Here is a 16217-nt window from a genome sequence, read left to right as displayed (position 1 = left end):
ATTTGGTCGCACAGAGTCGGACACGACTGAAGCGACTTAGCAGCAGCAGCAGCAGCAAGGGGGTTTGGTTTCAGGATGTTCCTCATAAAGATCTCATAGCCAAGATCCCTTGCGTGTGGAATTCACAACAGGGTTTGCACTCCTATGAGAATCTAAGGCCTCCACTGACTGGATAGGATCTGGAGCTCAAGCGGTAATGCAAGTGATGGGAGCAGCTGTATGTACAGATGAAGCGTCACTCGCTTGCCCATCGCTCACCCCCAGCTGTGCGGCCTGGTTCCTAACATGCCATGGATCAGTACTGCTTGGTGGCCTGGGGATTGGGGGCCCTTGCTATATGATTACGTGTACTGTATATATGATACATATAGATATATGTATACGTAAGCATAAGATTACTAAATTACTAAAGTAATGGAAGTCCAGTAATATATGAGGTTCTCTGCTATGTATTTTAAATCCCTACTCTTAATTCGCCTACACAACAACCTGAAGACACAGGAATTACTATTTCCCCTCCATCAACCATCACACTCAGTGGTAACTTACCCATTCACTAGAAAGTGGAAAAGTTGAGCTAAGAACTCCATCTTGTTGAGATACAACTATTATGCTTTTCCCTCCATGTGCTCCACTGGCCTCTTTACTACTGAGACACAAAGAAGCAGAGAACAGAATATTTCCGTAAAGAATTCTTTCTAAGAAACGGGGATATATTGAATTATGCTTTAAAAATAACAGTTCAAAAAGTGAGGGGAAAACTGAAAAAACATAGCGAAGCATAATATTATTACTATGACAGGTAATACAAATCAGGAACAAGACAGAACAACTGAGAAACGTGCAGAAGATACAGAAAGATAATTCGTCAAAGAATTAGGGGTGTGTCATAAATGTATATGATACTTAACTTTAGCCTGAAATTCAACAAGAAGCAAGTTAAACCACAGGAAAACATGATACTTCCTTTGTTTAACTGGAAATTGTTAGTAAAAGGTTTTTTTAAAATTCTAATATCCAGTGTTATTGGGGAAATTGACACATTCCTGCCTTGCCTGAAGAAATATAAATTACAGAATGTTTCTGGAAGACAATGTGATAAAATGCATCAACAACCCTGAAAACATCCAGTTCTAGGAAAGTAATCTAGATAAAATGACCTGATGAGAACTATGTTGCTTTAATTATAGCACCATATATACCACCCTAAAATGAAAGCGCCATCACCCTCCAAAACCGGCAAGTTATTTAACACACTGATGTTATATAAAGGTATGGAAAACAGACACTAAAAATACGAGAAACACTGTCTCATATGTTAAAAGGTAACAAAAAAGAATATGAGAAATCTTCTAAATTTCAAAATGTAGATGGGTTAGCATTTCTGCTAAAAATACACTCATTTTGGTGGCTTGATATCATGAATGAACTTTAGCTTCTTTAAATCAATCCTTTATTTTCCAAATTTTAATGAGCATGCCTTTTAAAAAAAAAAAAACAGAAAATAATAACAAAGCATTATTTGAAAAGAGAAAAATATTTCACCAGTGTGCTGCAGAGTTCTCAAGAAGACAACTTGCTAAGATTATTAACGTTCAATACATCTCTCAAAGTTAAAAGCAGGGAAAATCTAGGCGTGGGACTGATTAGAATACACACAATATACACTCTATGAATGATGAACCCTGTTAACTTTAAATGAGGTTCACTAATATATTAGGTTCTCTGCTATGCATTTTAAATCCATACTCTTGATGGACTTAAGTCCATACTCTTAATTTTAAGTCCATACTCTTACTTGGAGAAGGCGATGGCACCCCACTCCAGTACTCTTGCCTGGAAAATCCCATGGACAGAGGAGCCTTGTAGGCTGCAGTCCATGGGGTTGCTAAGAATCGGACACAACTGAGCAACTTCTCTTTCACTTTTCACTTTCATGCATTGGAGAAGGAAATGGCAACCCACTCCAGTGTTCTTGCCTGGAGAATCCCAGGGACAGGGGAGCCTGGTGGGTTGCCATCTATAGGGTCGCACAGAGTCGGACATGACTGAAGCGACTTAGCAGCAGCAGCAACTCTTAATTTGCCCATACAACAACCTGAAGACACAGAAATCACTGTTTCCCTCCTCCATCAACTATGACACTCAGTGGTAACTTATTCACTCACTAAAAAATGGAAAAGGAGAGTGAAGAATTAGTCTTGTTGAGATACAACTATTAAGCTATTCAGCTAAGTAATGAAACTTATCCCAAAGCCAATAGATAATATTAATTGCAAAAATTTAAGGGTGCAATTTTTTTTTTCTGTGTAGTGATGTATTATATTACCAAGCTATATTTGGAGGAGAGATAATATATAAAAAACGAAGCACTTGAAACTCTGCCATAAATACTACGTTCTTGTGTTTGTATGGCTATGTGAGTATGTATACAATTTTTTGCCTTGATTTTCTTCTTAACCTTCAGCACCATGAATATTGCCCATATAATCAACTCTTCTCTGAAAAGACAACTCATAGCTACATAATATTCTTTTGGATAAAGGTGCCATTGCATGCCTATACATCTACTATGTGTTTAACATTATAATAAGTCCCCTACATACAAATTTTAAAGTTGCAGACTTTCAAAGATGCAAGTGTGCATGCTAGCCCCTATATGCCAACTGTCGTACTATTGTTGTTGTTCAGTTGCTCAGTCATGTCCGTCTCTTTGCAACCCCATGGACTGCAGCGAACCACGCTCCCCTGTCCTTCACCATCTCTAGGAACTTGCTCAGACCCATGTCCAATGAGTCAGTGATGCCATCTAACCATCTCATCCTCTGTTGTCCCATATCCTCCTACCTTTAGTGTTTACCAGCGTCAACGTCTTTTCTAATGAGTTAGCTCCTCTCATCAGGTGGCCAAAGCAGTGAGCTTCAGCTTCAGCATCAGTCCTTCCAATGAATATTCAGGATTAATTTCCTTTAGGATTAACTGGCTTAATCTCCTTGTAGTCCAAGGGACTCTCAAGAGTCTTCTCCCACACCACAGCTCAAAAGCATCAATTATCCAGGGCTCAGCCTTCTTTATGGTCTAACTCTTCAATCCATACATGACTACTGGAAAAACCGTAACTTTGACTATATGGACCTTTGTTAGCAAAGTAATATTGCATGGTATTACTATACTTTTCAAGGTACTGTAAGATTTAAAATGTTTTCTTTACTTTTCTATGTACATACTATTTTTGTAGAAAATATTACAAACCTATTACAGTACAGATTAGCAATAGGGCCTTCCCTGATGGCTCAGTGTTAAAGAATCTGCCTGCTGACCCAGGATACATGGGCTCAATCCCTGGATTGGGAAGATCCCCTGGAAAAGGAAATGGCAAAGCACTCCAATATTCTTGCCTGGGAAATCCCATGGACAGAGAAGCCTGGCGAGCTACAGTCCATGGGGTGGCAAGAGAGTCATGCATGACTTAGCAACTAAGTAACAACTATCAATATACAGCTGACTGTTATTTGGGTACCTAGCCTAACTGTTGAACTTAGGAACATGCTCTCAGGATGGAACACATTTGCATGTAAGAGACTTACTGTATATTCTTTTCCAACTCAACTCAAGTTGAACAGTCTGATCCACACACTACAACTCCCGGTCTTCCTGCACCACCTTCCATATCCTGGGTAAATGCGACATGATTCCTACCATCTCTGAGACTGTCTCCATGATACTGATCTCACCTGTGTGCCTTTCAGGAGGACTCCTCCACCTCCTCATACAGTGACTCCAAAATCACCATTTCAGCCACCAGCGAGGAATGTGTTAGAAACAAGAGGCTGAATTTCAGCTCTTTTATATTTGGAAGACTTGGTTTGCTGCCAAAGAAATTGCTCTTCCTGGAAATTAAATTATTCTGTGTTACTGAAGGTAATGACCGCTATGTTACTCTAATGTTTGAAAGTCCAAATAAAACATTTGAGAGAGAAGAATAAAATATATTTTAAGAAGTGAGCTTTCTTTTTCTTTCTTTTTTTTTTTTTTTTAGTTTGAGTAGTCATGCTTGGAGTCAAATCAAACATCCTGTCTATTTGGAAATTTAATTTTTTCTTCTTTCTTGACAGTGTCCATTATTGCTCTTATTCAAAGTTAAAACATGAAACAATAATCAAACTCTAATTATCTACACTGAGGTAGAAAATGCTGTGAGTAATAGCAAGCTTGGGTTATCATTTGTATACCCTTTGGGAAGTCAGATTTTGACACTGTCCTTTCTATGCCCAATTCGCCTCACTTACAAGACCATCCAATTACTGACAGTCCAAGTCTAGCATGGGGAGTAGGGAAGAAGTGAGCTATTTTTAAGTTGGCAATACATAAATCAGCTGAATTTCACCAACCATACTTTCTATAAATAAGCCAGGGTATTGGACATTCCCCTGGTAATTCCTCATCAAATACTTAAAGAACTCAACCACCAAGCAAAATATCGTTAAAGACACTACTCCAAGAATTCTACAACTAGAATTCTTTATAAACCATGTCAATAAAGGGAATACGATTTCCGTATTTGTGATATTTCCTTCCAGGTGAAGGGAATCTAATTAATGTAACATTTCCAGTTTCTCTCTGGCCCTTGGCTTTCTCTGTCTCTGAAGAATAAAGGAAATGGCTGGCTAGCTGCTTCTTTTCTTCCTCTGGAGAACTTCCTACCTGCAGAGAGCAAGGGGTGGTCTCTAGAACTTAAAGCCACCTCTGTCCCTGTGGAAGGGAGGAGAGAAAGCCAAATTCCTGGGCTGTTATTCAGCATCACAGCAAGCTATAACTAATCAAAATGGATATTTCCCTCCAGGGTGGCCACACCTTTATCCCTTTTTCCTTCCCACATCCCAACTTTTTTCAGGATCAGAGAGGGTTGCAGAGGAGGGCTGATATTTTTGGGGTTCCTTAGAGATGTATGGATATGAGAGTTGGACTGTGAAGAAGGCTGAGTGCTGAAGAATTGATGCTTTTGAACTGTGGTGTTAGAGAAGACTCTTGACAGTCCCTTGGACTTCAAGGAGATCCAACCAGTCCATTCTGAAGGAGATCAACCCTGGGATTTCTTTGGAAGGAATGATGCTAAAGCTGAAGCTCCAGTACTTTGGCCACCTCATGTGAAGAGTTGACTCATTGGAAAAGACTCTGATGCTGGGAGGGATTGGGAGCAGGAGGAGAAGGGGGCGACCAAGGATGAGATGGCTGGATGGCATCACGGACTCAATGGAAGTGAGTCTGAGTGAACTCCGGGAGATGGTGATGGACAGGGAGGCCTGGCGTGCTGCAATTCATGGAGTCACAAAGAGTCAGACATGACTGAACGACTGAACTGAACTGGACTGAGAGATACCACCAATTAACATTTCTGCACATTTTATCATCTGATGTAAATGCATACCTTTCTGTGATTTATGTTGTTGCATATTTAAGGGAGAGAAGATTACAATAAGCATTATAAGATTATTGAGATGCTTCTAAACCAAAAGATTTAGAACACGTGTACAAAATGCATTCTTCTTAATACATATAGATTGGATCAAGTGTAATGACAGTTGTGAAAGCAACATCTACTAAGCAAAAAGTGTTATTAATGAAAAATCTCCAGTCCTCACCTGTGAAGGATAAATGTAATAATTAATTTCAATGATAGAATTAACTGTTCCCCACCATCTAATGCTATAAACTAAATATCCCATTTTAATACATTCCATATCATTCAAAACTCATAGAAACTTTGATTCTTAGAGTAACTTAACCAAACATAATTGGCTTACCCACTTACTTTGATCCAAAAACCAGAAAGGTCTTTTATGATAACATGAATTTTACTCTGATAACTTATAATTGGCAATTCCCACAACAATACATAAACTTGAACATAAACACCTACATTTTTTGTCAAAATGTTTCTCTGATTGAAGATGAATTAGTCTCTTATTACACGGGTCACATTCTGTAACAAATTCTAAGATTCACCCAAGTGTTATTATCATAAGGATTATGTGGAAGGTATCTGTTCTACCTCACAGGAGCTGGACAGAATCAAACCCACAGGAGTTCAACACTTCACTGAAGCAACCAAGAGTGGAAGGACAAGGCAAAATGTCCATTTATCATCAAAAAGGTACCAATGGACACAGACTTTTCCCCCCAAGAACATGACTATAATTGGAGGTGGGGTGGGTCTTTTCTTTGTGTAACAAATTTAGCCATTTAAGTTTCCTTTTTCCTTGTCACAATGATATGATGGGATTTACGCTCTGTGGTTCTAAACAGAGCAGCTGCTTAATATTTGACCTCACAGAAAATGACACTTATTAAACTGTCTATAATATTCCTGTTACAATGTTAATCTTTGTAGAATATTTGGTTTTAAACAGGTGACTAGAATAATATTAACAGGGTGTGAAAATTTTGCAATTTTTGACTAAGAATCTTTTTAAATTAAATTAAGATTGCAGTCTTTTTAAGTAATGGTGCTAGGGGATATAACTCGCTTCTCTATTTGCGTAACTATTATACATTTTAATATGTAAAGGACTGGCAGATTGTAGAGTAGAAAAATTATATTTTAAATGCAAATCTACATAATAAAGCAATAATACAAAAGTAGTAGAGAAAGAACATATCTAACAGTTTTTGTTAGAGAGGGTAGTGGCTTTTATATCACACTTAATATATAAATGTATTATTACATAATAAATGTACATAATACTATATGATAATTATATAAAATTATATGAATGTGCTATGTGTTATAAATACATAATATTTAAGTACTCATCTTAATATGGAGGTACCTATCTTTTATATTTATACAAATATTATTAATTATAAGCCACTTACACACTTATTTCACTCTGAGACTGGCTCTTTGAGATTTCTTGTCTTATTTTACTCCTTTTAAATTAAAACATACAAAGATATTATATATCATTACTAATTATATTCCCCATGCTGGACATTTCATTCTCATGACTCAGTTATTTTGCATGTTTAGTTATTTAATGTAGTATGTATTTCTGCTTTATTGACTATGCTAAAGCCTTTGACTGTGTGGATCACAATAAACTGTGGAAAATTCTGAAAGAGATGGGAATACCAGACCACCTGACCTGCCTCTTGAGAAACCTATATGCAGGTCAGGAAGCAACAGCTACAGCTGGACATGGAACAACAGACTGGTTCCAAATAGGAAAAGGAGTGTGTCAAGGCTGTATATTGTCACCCTGCTTATTTAACTTATATGCAGAGTACATCATGAGAAACGCTGGGCTGGAAGAAGCACAAGCTGGAATCAAGATTGCCAGGAGAAATATCAATAACCTCAGATACGCAGATGACATCACCCTTATGGCAGAAAGTGAAGAGGAACTAAAGAGCCTCTTGATGAAAGTGAAAGAGGAGAGTGAAAAAGTTGGTTTAAATCTCACCATTCAGAAAAGTAAGATCATGGCACCTGATCCCATCACTTCATGGCAAATAGATCGGGAAACAGTGGAAACAGTGTCAGATTTTATTTTTCTAGGCTCCAAAATTACTGCAGATGGTGATTGCAGCCATGAAATTAAAAGACATGTACTCCTTGGAAGGAAAGTTATGACCAACCTAGATGGCATATTCAAAAGCAGAGATATTATTTTGCCAACAAAGGTCCATCTAGTCAAGGCTATGGTTTTTCCAATAGTCATGTATGGATGTGAGAGTTGGACTATAAAGAAAGCTGAATGGCAAAGAATTGATGCTTTTGAACTGTGGTTTTGGAGAAGACTCTTGAGAGTCCCTTGGACTGCAAGGAGATCCAACCAGTCCATCCTAAAGGAGTTCAGTCCTGGGTGTTCATTGGAAGGACTGATGCTGAAGCTGAATCTCCAATACTTTGGCCACCTCATGTAAAGAGTTGACTCATTGGAAAAGACCCTGATGCTGGGAGGGATTGGGGCAGAGGAGAAGGGAACAACAGAGGATGAGATGGGTGGATGGCATCACCAACTTGATGCACATGAGTTTGGGTGAGCTCCAGGAGTTGGTGATGGACAGGGAGGCCTGGAGTGCTGCAATTCATGGTGTCACAAAGAGTTGGACACGACTGAGCGACTGAACTGAACTGAACTGAAACTTACGTATAGGAGCCATTTTACATTTGAAAAACTGAGCTAAAAATTGAGAATCACATAAATGGCCAAGGACATACAGCTTAATAAGAGACATAGCTGGGATCCCTCCAAAACCAGTGCTCTCTCTCACCTTTGCACCTATTCAAAGCAGAATCCAAAACAGCATTATACTATGAGAAATAATTCTAATATCATACATAAACATATTAAAATATGAACTATGTATATCTGTTATAGGGCAAAATGCAACCTCTTTTCTAGAAATATATTTCTGATCTGAGATAAGTAATGGAATAATAAGTTCCAATATATGTAATACATTTCACAGATAACTATTAAGGAATTTACCAAGGGACACATGTGAATACTTACCTAAGATGCAAAGCTTCTAGGGAGCATTTTTTCACTTATTTAGTCATTATTTGCAATTTACCAAAAATTAATTGATACAGAGTATAACTTCAATATCCTAATAGAGCTAAGACTTCCTACAAATTAATTAACTATGATACAGAGCTTGAAATTACACTCAGCTGCTATGTGATCAAAAGATAAACAACTGGAGGTGTCAAAACTATATGTTTTTGTTATGAGTCTTAACATTTTTCATGGTCTAAAAGCATAGTATGATGTTTTATTTCTGTGAATTTCCTGGGCTGGAGGTACTATTTACAAATATAATTGGGTTCATTAAAGTCAACCAAGCAGTTTATTAATCAGTATGCTAGACTGACACAGGATGTGATAGAAATTCTTTTATGTATGATATGTTTAAGATTTTATATTAATATAAAAGCTATTGATTTAACATATAATAAACTTGAAGCCAGCAACAAGTATAAGGAACTATTCTCACTCAAATTAACTTTTCATTCATATCCAAGTGTTCCTTATCATAAAGCTATCAAAGTACCATAGTCCTAAGAATACATTTGCAATATGGGCCATGAAAACCATCACGGACACCAACTGAAGAGTTTGTCACAAAAACCATCATGGATATCAGCTGAAGAATTTGTCTTGAAGGTGTGTTTCAGCCAGCAAAGACCCATTGTACTACACCTTGGATGGAAGTACTAGATTTAAAAAGACCTGCTCGTCTTCTGAACTATAGGTATTTACGTTAGGTACTCTCAACTATATGTCATCTTTTATTAATAAAACTAAGAATCTTCATAAAAATAAATACTTTTAAGTGTCTATTTAAAATCCTAGCCCCAATCCCCCACTAAATAAAATAAAGGTAACACAGAGAAACAACTATAAGTGGGTACGCATATCTTCTAGGGTAAATCAACAGAGAAAGAAAAAAGAAAAAAAAAAAACACTTTTGGCAGCTCAAAATGGCAACAGTTCCTGTTTTAGTTCAACTAAGTTGTTACAACCAGATATAGTGAACCAGACAAACCATACCTCACTTTATGGAGCAACAAATTATAATAAATTACTTTAAATGTAACTTTAGTATTTTCTTACATGAAGACAACCTGATGAAAATACTCTGGAAAATTCTTCAACAATTTCACATAAATGCATGCCATATAAAAGAGAACTTTGCAAATGCACAACAGACACTGTCAAGTTCTACAACATTGTCAGGAAAAATACTTAGTATTCACTTGTATGCCAAAAGTAATGTTATATTTGGGAATACTATAACTTCATTTTTAATTGTAAAGGCCATCATGTGATACTATCCTGAGAAGTGATTTAACAAAATTATAATCAACTAATCAACTAATATCATCAGAATTCCATTTTTCTCTCTGATGCATTATTTCAGTGACAGAAAAAGAAATTGGCTTGTATTCTAATTGTGAAAGACATGAAGTTGCTGGAGATACTGTAATTTGACAGTGTGTGACTATTATTTCAAACAATGAAAATATTAGTGACATCTCTAATGATTAGGCTCTACAACGACACAAACATACACCAAATTAAATAACTCCTTTCCACGAGGCTATGACAATTTTATTAGAGCAGTGACCTCCTGTACTCCCTACAATTTCCATTCAATCAAGTACTATCATTTGCAACCCACAATATAACATAAGACATGAATCCAATACTTGCAGTTTTACCCACACCCATAAGCTGCTCTCTGTGAACACATGGAGGCACAGAGTAATCTCTACTAGTCCTTTAGGAAGCATGTTTAAAGCTGAAACACGAGATTCAAATGGAAAGTGAAAGGAGAGACATGAATGTATACTTCACCGACTGCTTCTTTTTGCAAGAAATTTGATATGAAAACAATGCAACAAGCTCAAGAGTGTGCTTGAAGTGCTCTTGGAAACTTTTCTGAATGTGAATAAGGTGAAACTAAAGCAATATTGGTTAAAAAAAAAAAATTCACAATCGTCCATTAACTAGAGCCACAAAGATCTTGCTAGTCTTTCTGTGATGCTGAGATATGTTGGCTGTATAATCACAGGTCTCCTAAATATCAGCATCTAACCCCAAATGCAATCATTTTCATTCATAGCCTGAGATCATGAAATCTCCAGACCAGTGGGAATGCCACTGAATGCTCTCCCCAAAACATTAAAAAATGGATCCTGCATGTGGCAAAGAGATTTCGCCGTGCTTTAGAGCATCGAGTCCATATTACAGAATGCCTGCCCCTATCTGTCATACTTCTCATAGAGCCAGCTCCCCAAACCAGACACAGGTGCACTCCTGTAATTCGATATGAGTCATATCCACCACTTTTTCCATGGGATTTTAAAAGTGGCGCAGCTCTAAAGCCTCTTAGTCCTGCAGGTGAAGTACTAACAGCGAAGAGATGAACTAAACTACCCTAAGTAGCTGATGGTAGTTTAAAGCTGCTGATGGAAGGGTGCACAATGAGATAACTCTTAGGTAGTTTGAGCACCTCCCTATTTAAGCCGTTGCAGAAAATTGCAAGCATCTCAAATATTCGACACCTAGTTCCCAAAAGTGAAAACAGATACAGGTCAGGCCTGATACCATGGTTAGGAGGCAACGCTTCTCTAAACCAACGTATCCTCTTGGTAACATCAGGCATGAATGTTAAAAACACCTTTCAGAGCCAAAGCGAACCAGATCAGTTTGGGAGGAGGGGTGACCCACCATGGAATAACAACGTGCCCCTCTTTTCCCCCACGCTCTTCCCTATCCCCAACATTTGGAGGGAAAACACAACTTCAGGCATTTTCAGAAGTAACTGTTCCTGGTGGGAACCACACACACACACACCCCAAAACCTCTTAGACTGTTTTCCTACCACACAGACCAGGGAGGCTGCACCACCTCTAGCGACTTAATTCTGAACGTAGTGGCTGGAACCCGCTAAGCAGCCATCGATGGAAATACATTACACACCAGAATGAGAGGAAGGTCGGCGAACAAGAAAAGCAGCTGTGCTTTCGGCCATTAATTACCGATCACCCAAATATCGCCTCGCAGCCTCCCACCCACATGCACAGCGTTCCGAACCTGGGTTTCAGGCGGCGCTTCCCGGAGCGTCGCTATCTATTGTCAGGACGCAGAAGCCCCCGAAACCTGGGAATCGAGCTGAAAACGCTGCCCCTGAAACAGCTAAATATAGACCCAAGGGGCTCTGGGTCTGGCAAGCAGCGGGAGACGGGAGAAACAGCCATGCAAGCATATGACTAAGTATTTCCATTTTGTTCTAGCCAAACATCGTAATGACATTGAACATAAGGGCAAGGCTGGAGGGGACTCCTCCCCACCCCCACCCGTCTTCTCCAGTATATTAGGGACGTCATGAATGCCACGGGTAGGTTCGGGAGGGTGGCGGGGCGCAGTATTGTTGGTGTTGCCCTATATTCGCCTCCTCCAGGGGAGATGGGTGGCGGGGAGGGGAGCACGCAGTAAGCCACTCGGTAACAGCTCCGAGAAAGGCACTAACCCCGGCCCCCAGCTCCAGGCTCGCCGTCTTCCGAGCGAGGGGACCCGGCGCGATCGCGGTCCTCCCCCGGCCAGGAGCCGCCGAGGAGCAACCCCCACCGGCGGCGAGGAGGAGCACGACGCCGAGCGGGATGCGCCTGGCCCCAGCCGCCCGGCCAAGGCAACTCACCGAACGGCGCGGCGCCGGATTGCCTCTTCGAGAACATGCACCCGCCGCCAGCGACAGCTCCTCAGTCCGGGGAGAGGCGTGCGTGCCGCCGCCCGGCTTCAGGGCAAGGTCCTGACCTTGCCCAACTGCAGCATCTTCCGCTTTTGTTGTCTGAGCGCGGCCGCGGGACAAGTGATGCCGGCGGGGAGCAGGGGCGAGCGCCGCGGGGGAGAGGCGGCTCCCCGACGCGAGTGCGCGGCGCCCGGCCCGGCGGCCCCTCCGAGCGCAGCGCGCGCAGCGCCCCCTGCCCGGCTCCGCGGGCTCCGCGGGCTCCGGGCTCCTGCGGGCTCCCGCGGGCTGCTGCGGGCTGCTGCGGGCTCCGGGCGCCGCCGGCCGGGCCGGGAGAGCCGCAGCCGCCGCCGCGCCCGCCGCTCCGCTCGGCCGGTTGCCGCCGCGGGCGCGAGCCTGGGGCCGCCGCGGCGCCCGGCGCCGAGCGCTCCCGTGCTGCGCCCCGCGCCACCTGCGCCGCCGCCGCCGCCGCCGCCGCCGCCGAGGGCGAGGCTCCTCCCGCGGCGCGCGGCAGCCTCAGCCTCCACCTATGCCTCGGCGGCCGGCTCGGGCGCCCGGCTCGTGAGGCAGCGTCCGCCCCGCCGCCCGGACCTGCCCCGGGTGCCGAGCATGCCCAGTGCCGCCGCCGGAGCGCCGCGCTTCGCCGTGCTTATTCCACTTCTCCTGGTTTTCGCGGCAGCAGCGGGGGAGAGGGGAGGAGGCTGCGGGTTGGGAGAGGGCCGAGCATCCTTGGGAACGCACACCCCGGCCCTCAGAAGGGTGGATGCTCGCGAACCCGGCGAAAGCTGGAAGGGACCGGAGGAAGGCCTGGAACCCCGGGTTAGACCGAGGCTCAAAGGGCCGGTTCCTTCATGTACGTGCAACATGCTGACAGTTTATTGTGTGGCAGATGTCAGCGTGCAAAACAAAGGGCAGGGATGGAAGGGGTTCTAAGGGAGCAGGTGTGTGCGTTGGGGCCGGCGGCAGGCTGACTGTGCCTGAGCTGGGTGGAAATGGAGTCTCTCAAATCCTGTGGTTCTAGACCAAACATCGCCAGGACAGCCACCTCCGATCTCCCCACTGCGTCTGTCCCGTCTTCCCGTCACTTCCAGTACTTCGATGAAACACGCTGTTCGCGGGAGGAGAGACTTTGTCCTTAAATGAAATCCCTTTGATTTGGAACCTGGAATGTATGTAACTTCCTGCTAGAAAGACTTGGCTAGTCTGGAACTTGAAAAGATAGTAATGCTAAACTCCCCTCCTCCCTCCTCTTCCTTCAGCGCCCCCTCTCCTTTCTTCCAACTTCGGCACTTCGGCCACCTCGTCTTCCTCCTCCTCGGCCCCCTCCACCTCCCAGTCTAAGATGAAAACCCTTATGCGTTGCTTCCCCCAAAGTTTCCCTATATCCCCTGCATCGTACTCTTCATTTTCAGCTTGTTTTTCTGTGTCACCTGCTGGTTTGACAGCTGATTGACTCCTTGGGGACTTCTCTCTACCTCTCTTGCTGTGAAATACAGCAAGTAGAAATCACCGCAGTGAACAGTGAAAGTCTTGTTAGAAAACAAGACCCTTGACTTGTGCCCAAGAGGACCTCTGGGCCTTCACCCGAGTGCTCTCTTTCAAAAGTCATGTCTGGACTCAGTCCTAGTGCAATTACAAGACTTAAGACAGGCATAGTGCACCATTCCGGGGACCAGGGCGACTTCCTAATAATGTCACAGCGCACCATCCCTGACCCTGTGGATCCCAGACTGACTGTGGTTATGAGCTTCTCCCCTCTCCCCCTCCCCGGGGCTGGTTTCCGAGACACAGACAGGCATGAGAGCCGTCCAGGAAATTGTCATCAGAGGGATTTGAGGGGCTTGTGATTCTCAGAAAGAGTTGCTCTTTTGTGTCAAAAAGAGATTATCCAACTAAGTTAAATGACCTGAATATTTATTCCGGGCTATTCTCTAGTATTCTTTGGAGGAAGTTAATATAATTTGAAGTAAGAGCAAACGAGGAAAGTTTAAACAGGTTTGCCATGGTCAGGTTCATCAGACTCTTTTGAGAACCCATGAACTGTAGCCCTCCAGGCTTCTCTGTCCATGGGATTTCTCAGGCAAGGATACTGGAGTGGGTTGCCATCTCCTCCTCCAGGGGATCTTCCAGACCCAGGGATGCAATCCGCATCTGCTGTATTGGCAGGCAGATTTTTTAGCCCTGAGCCACCAGGGATGTCCTTTAAACGGGTTAAATAAATAGAAACAAATGAATGGGGCAGCATATTAAGCAAGGACCTTTGACAATAGTGCAAATGCTAATTTTAACTCTCCTACCTCAGGGCAGGGCAGGCATAGATATACATAGGCTTGGTCTCACCTGCAAAAGTAGTCCTCCAGCCTGGCTCCAAGTTTAAAGCCAGCTCTGTGTTAAAATACTTCGGACTCCTCTGAGGGAGGACACTGCAGGGCCATTTTCAGCAGATGTTGAACTATATTTTTTATTTCAGGTCTCAGAAAGGCAGTTCAATTACTGTGGAGTATTTGGTACAAGACAAATTAGCAGCACTGTATCCATTAGGCCACATTATGTTTTAAAGGATGTTCCTTGTTTTCACTATAGCTTTGGTCAGATTTATGGGGGGAAATTTTAACTGTGCCTTTTTGCATCTGTGTACTATTTGAATCTTTTAACTCAGGAAGTCTTGGAGGGTATGCAAACTTGGAGGGTAGGTCAGTTACAGTTTGGATTAAATCTGAGATAAGTGTATAGATATCATCCATAGAAAATCTATGCATCTTTTATGAATATATAGGTCTTAGTTAGAAACATAATTTTCTACTATTTTTTTAGTTGTTTTTGAGATGAGCAGTAGCAAACCCTATTCACTAACTGTACACCTTGGAAATGACCCATAGGCCGTTCTTATAGGCTTCTTTAAAGGGCAGGTGATCCCTGTTCTTCTAACATAATGTGTACTCTAAGATATTAGTAAATGCGCAATTTGAAAATATTGAAAAATAAAAATGATACTGGGTCGTGTTCCATCTTGGAATGACTCACTGCTGCCATCTTTTGCCTCTTACTTATAGATAGATTTTGTAAAAAGGAATAATCTGAATTCTCTAGTTCACTATGAGACCAGCAATTATTAACTCATTATTTTCAGGTTGTAGTACTCAATGCTGGAAGAGAAATCTTTACTTTTTCTTTTGTGTATACATCAAAAGAATTGTGTGTTCAGAAATCACATCTAAATATTGAAAGTTCTACCTCTTGGTTTTTCAAATCACTTCAAAATTTGAAGCAAATAGGTTTTTCATCAGGTTGGGAAGATCCCCTGGAGAAGGGAGAGGCTACCCACTCCAGTATTCTGGCCTGGAGAATCCCATGGGCTATATAATCCATGGGGACACAAAGAGTCAGACAGGACTGAGCGACTTTCACTTTCATGCTTTACATGGGGATTTTATTTATGGTTTTTAGGAATAAGACCAAACAGTTTAAAATATTCTTATACATGAATGTATCATTTTTTATAATTTAAAGTATGCCAATTCTAGGAGGGTGACACTTGTTTGATTGAAGTGATTTAAATATAGCAATGTTACTTGCCTTGAGGTTCAAAGAGAAGATAATATTCCTGTAATTTTTAAAATGAATTAATCATTGATAAACAACTGGAAATTTCTCAAGTTGGAATGTTAAACTATGAGTGATTGTTGTTGCTGCCCAGCACTTAAATAGGAGTAGTAACGACACTCCTTTAAAATATACATTTTAAATTTTAAATAAAAGTCTTTAAAATAGGAACATAACTATATATATATATATATATATATATATATATATATATATATATATAGGACTAATAAACACTGTTACTGAATCACTGCAGATGGTGATTGCAGCCATGAAATTAAAAGACACTTACTCCTTGGAAGGAAAGTTATGACCAACCTAGATAGCATATTCAAAAGCAGAGACATTACTTT

At 41.6% G+C, this 16217-nt stretch overlaps 1 protein-coding gene across 1 annotated transcript in view; it reads right to left on the bottom strand.

Annotated features, from left to right (window-relative positions):
- CTNND2 (catenin delta 2) overlaps window positions 1-12319 on the bottom strand; it is a 1126037-nt gene extending 1113718 nt beyond the window's left edge. Inside the window, exon 1 of the mRNA XM_069556073.1 lies at window positions 12214-12319. Coding sequence (XP_069412174.1) covers window positions 12214-12250 — 37 coding nt within the window. The 5' untranslated portion in view covers window positions 12251-12319. The remainder of the gene's footprint in view (window positions 1-12213) is intronic.
- Window positions 12320-16217: the final 3898 nt, after the last annotated feature.

This window comes from Ovis canadensis, chromosome 16 (assembly GCF_042477335.2).
Source record: "Ovis canadensis isolate MfBH-ARS-UI-01 breed Bighorn chromosome 16, ARS-UI_OviCan_v2, whole genome shotgun sequence".
NCBI lineage: Eukaryota > Metazoa > Chordata > Mammalia > Artiodactyla > Bovidae > Ovis > Ovis canadensis.
This window is presented reverse-complemented; position numbering and strand designations above follow the sequence as displayed.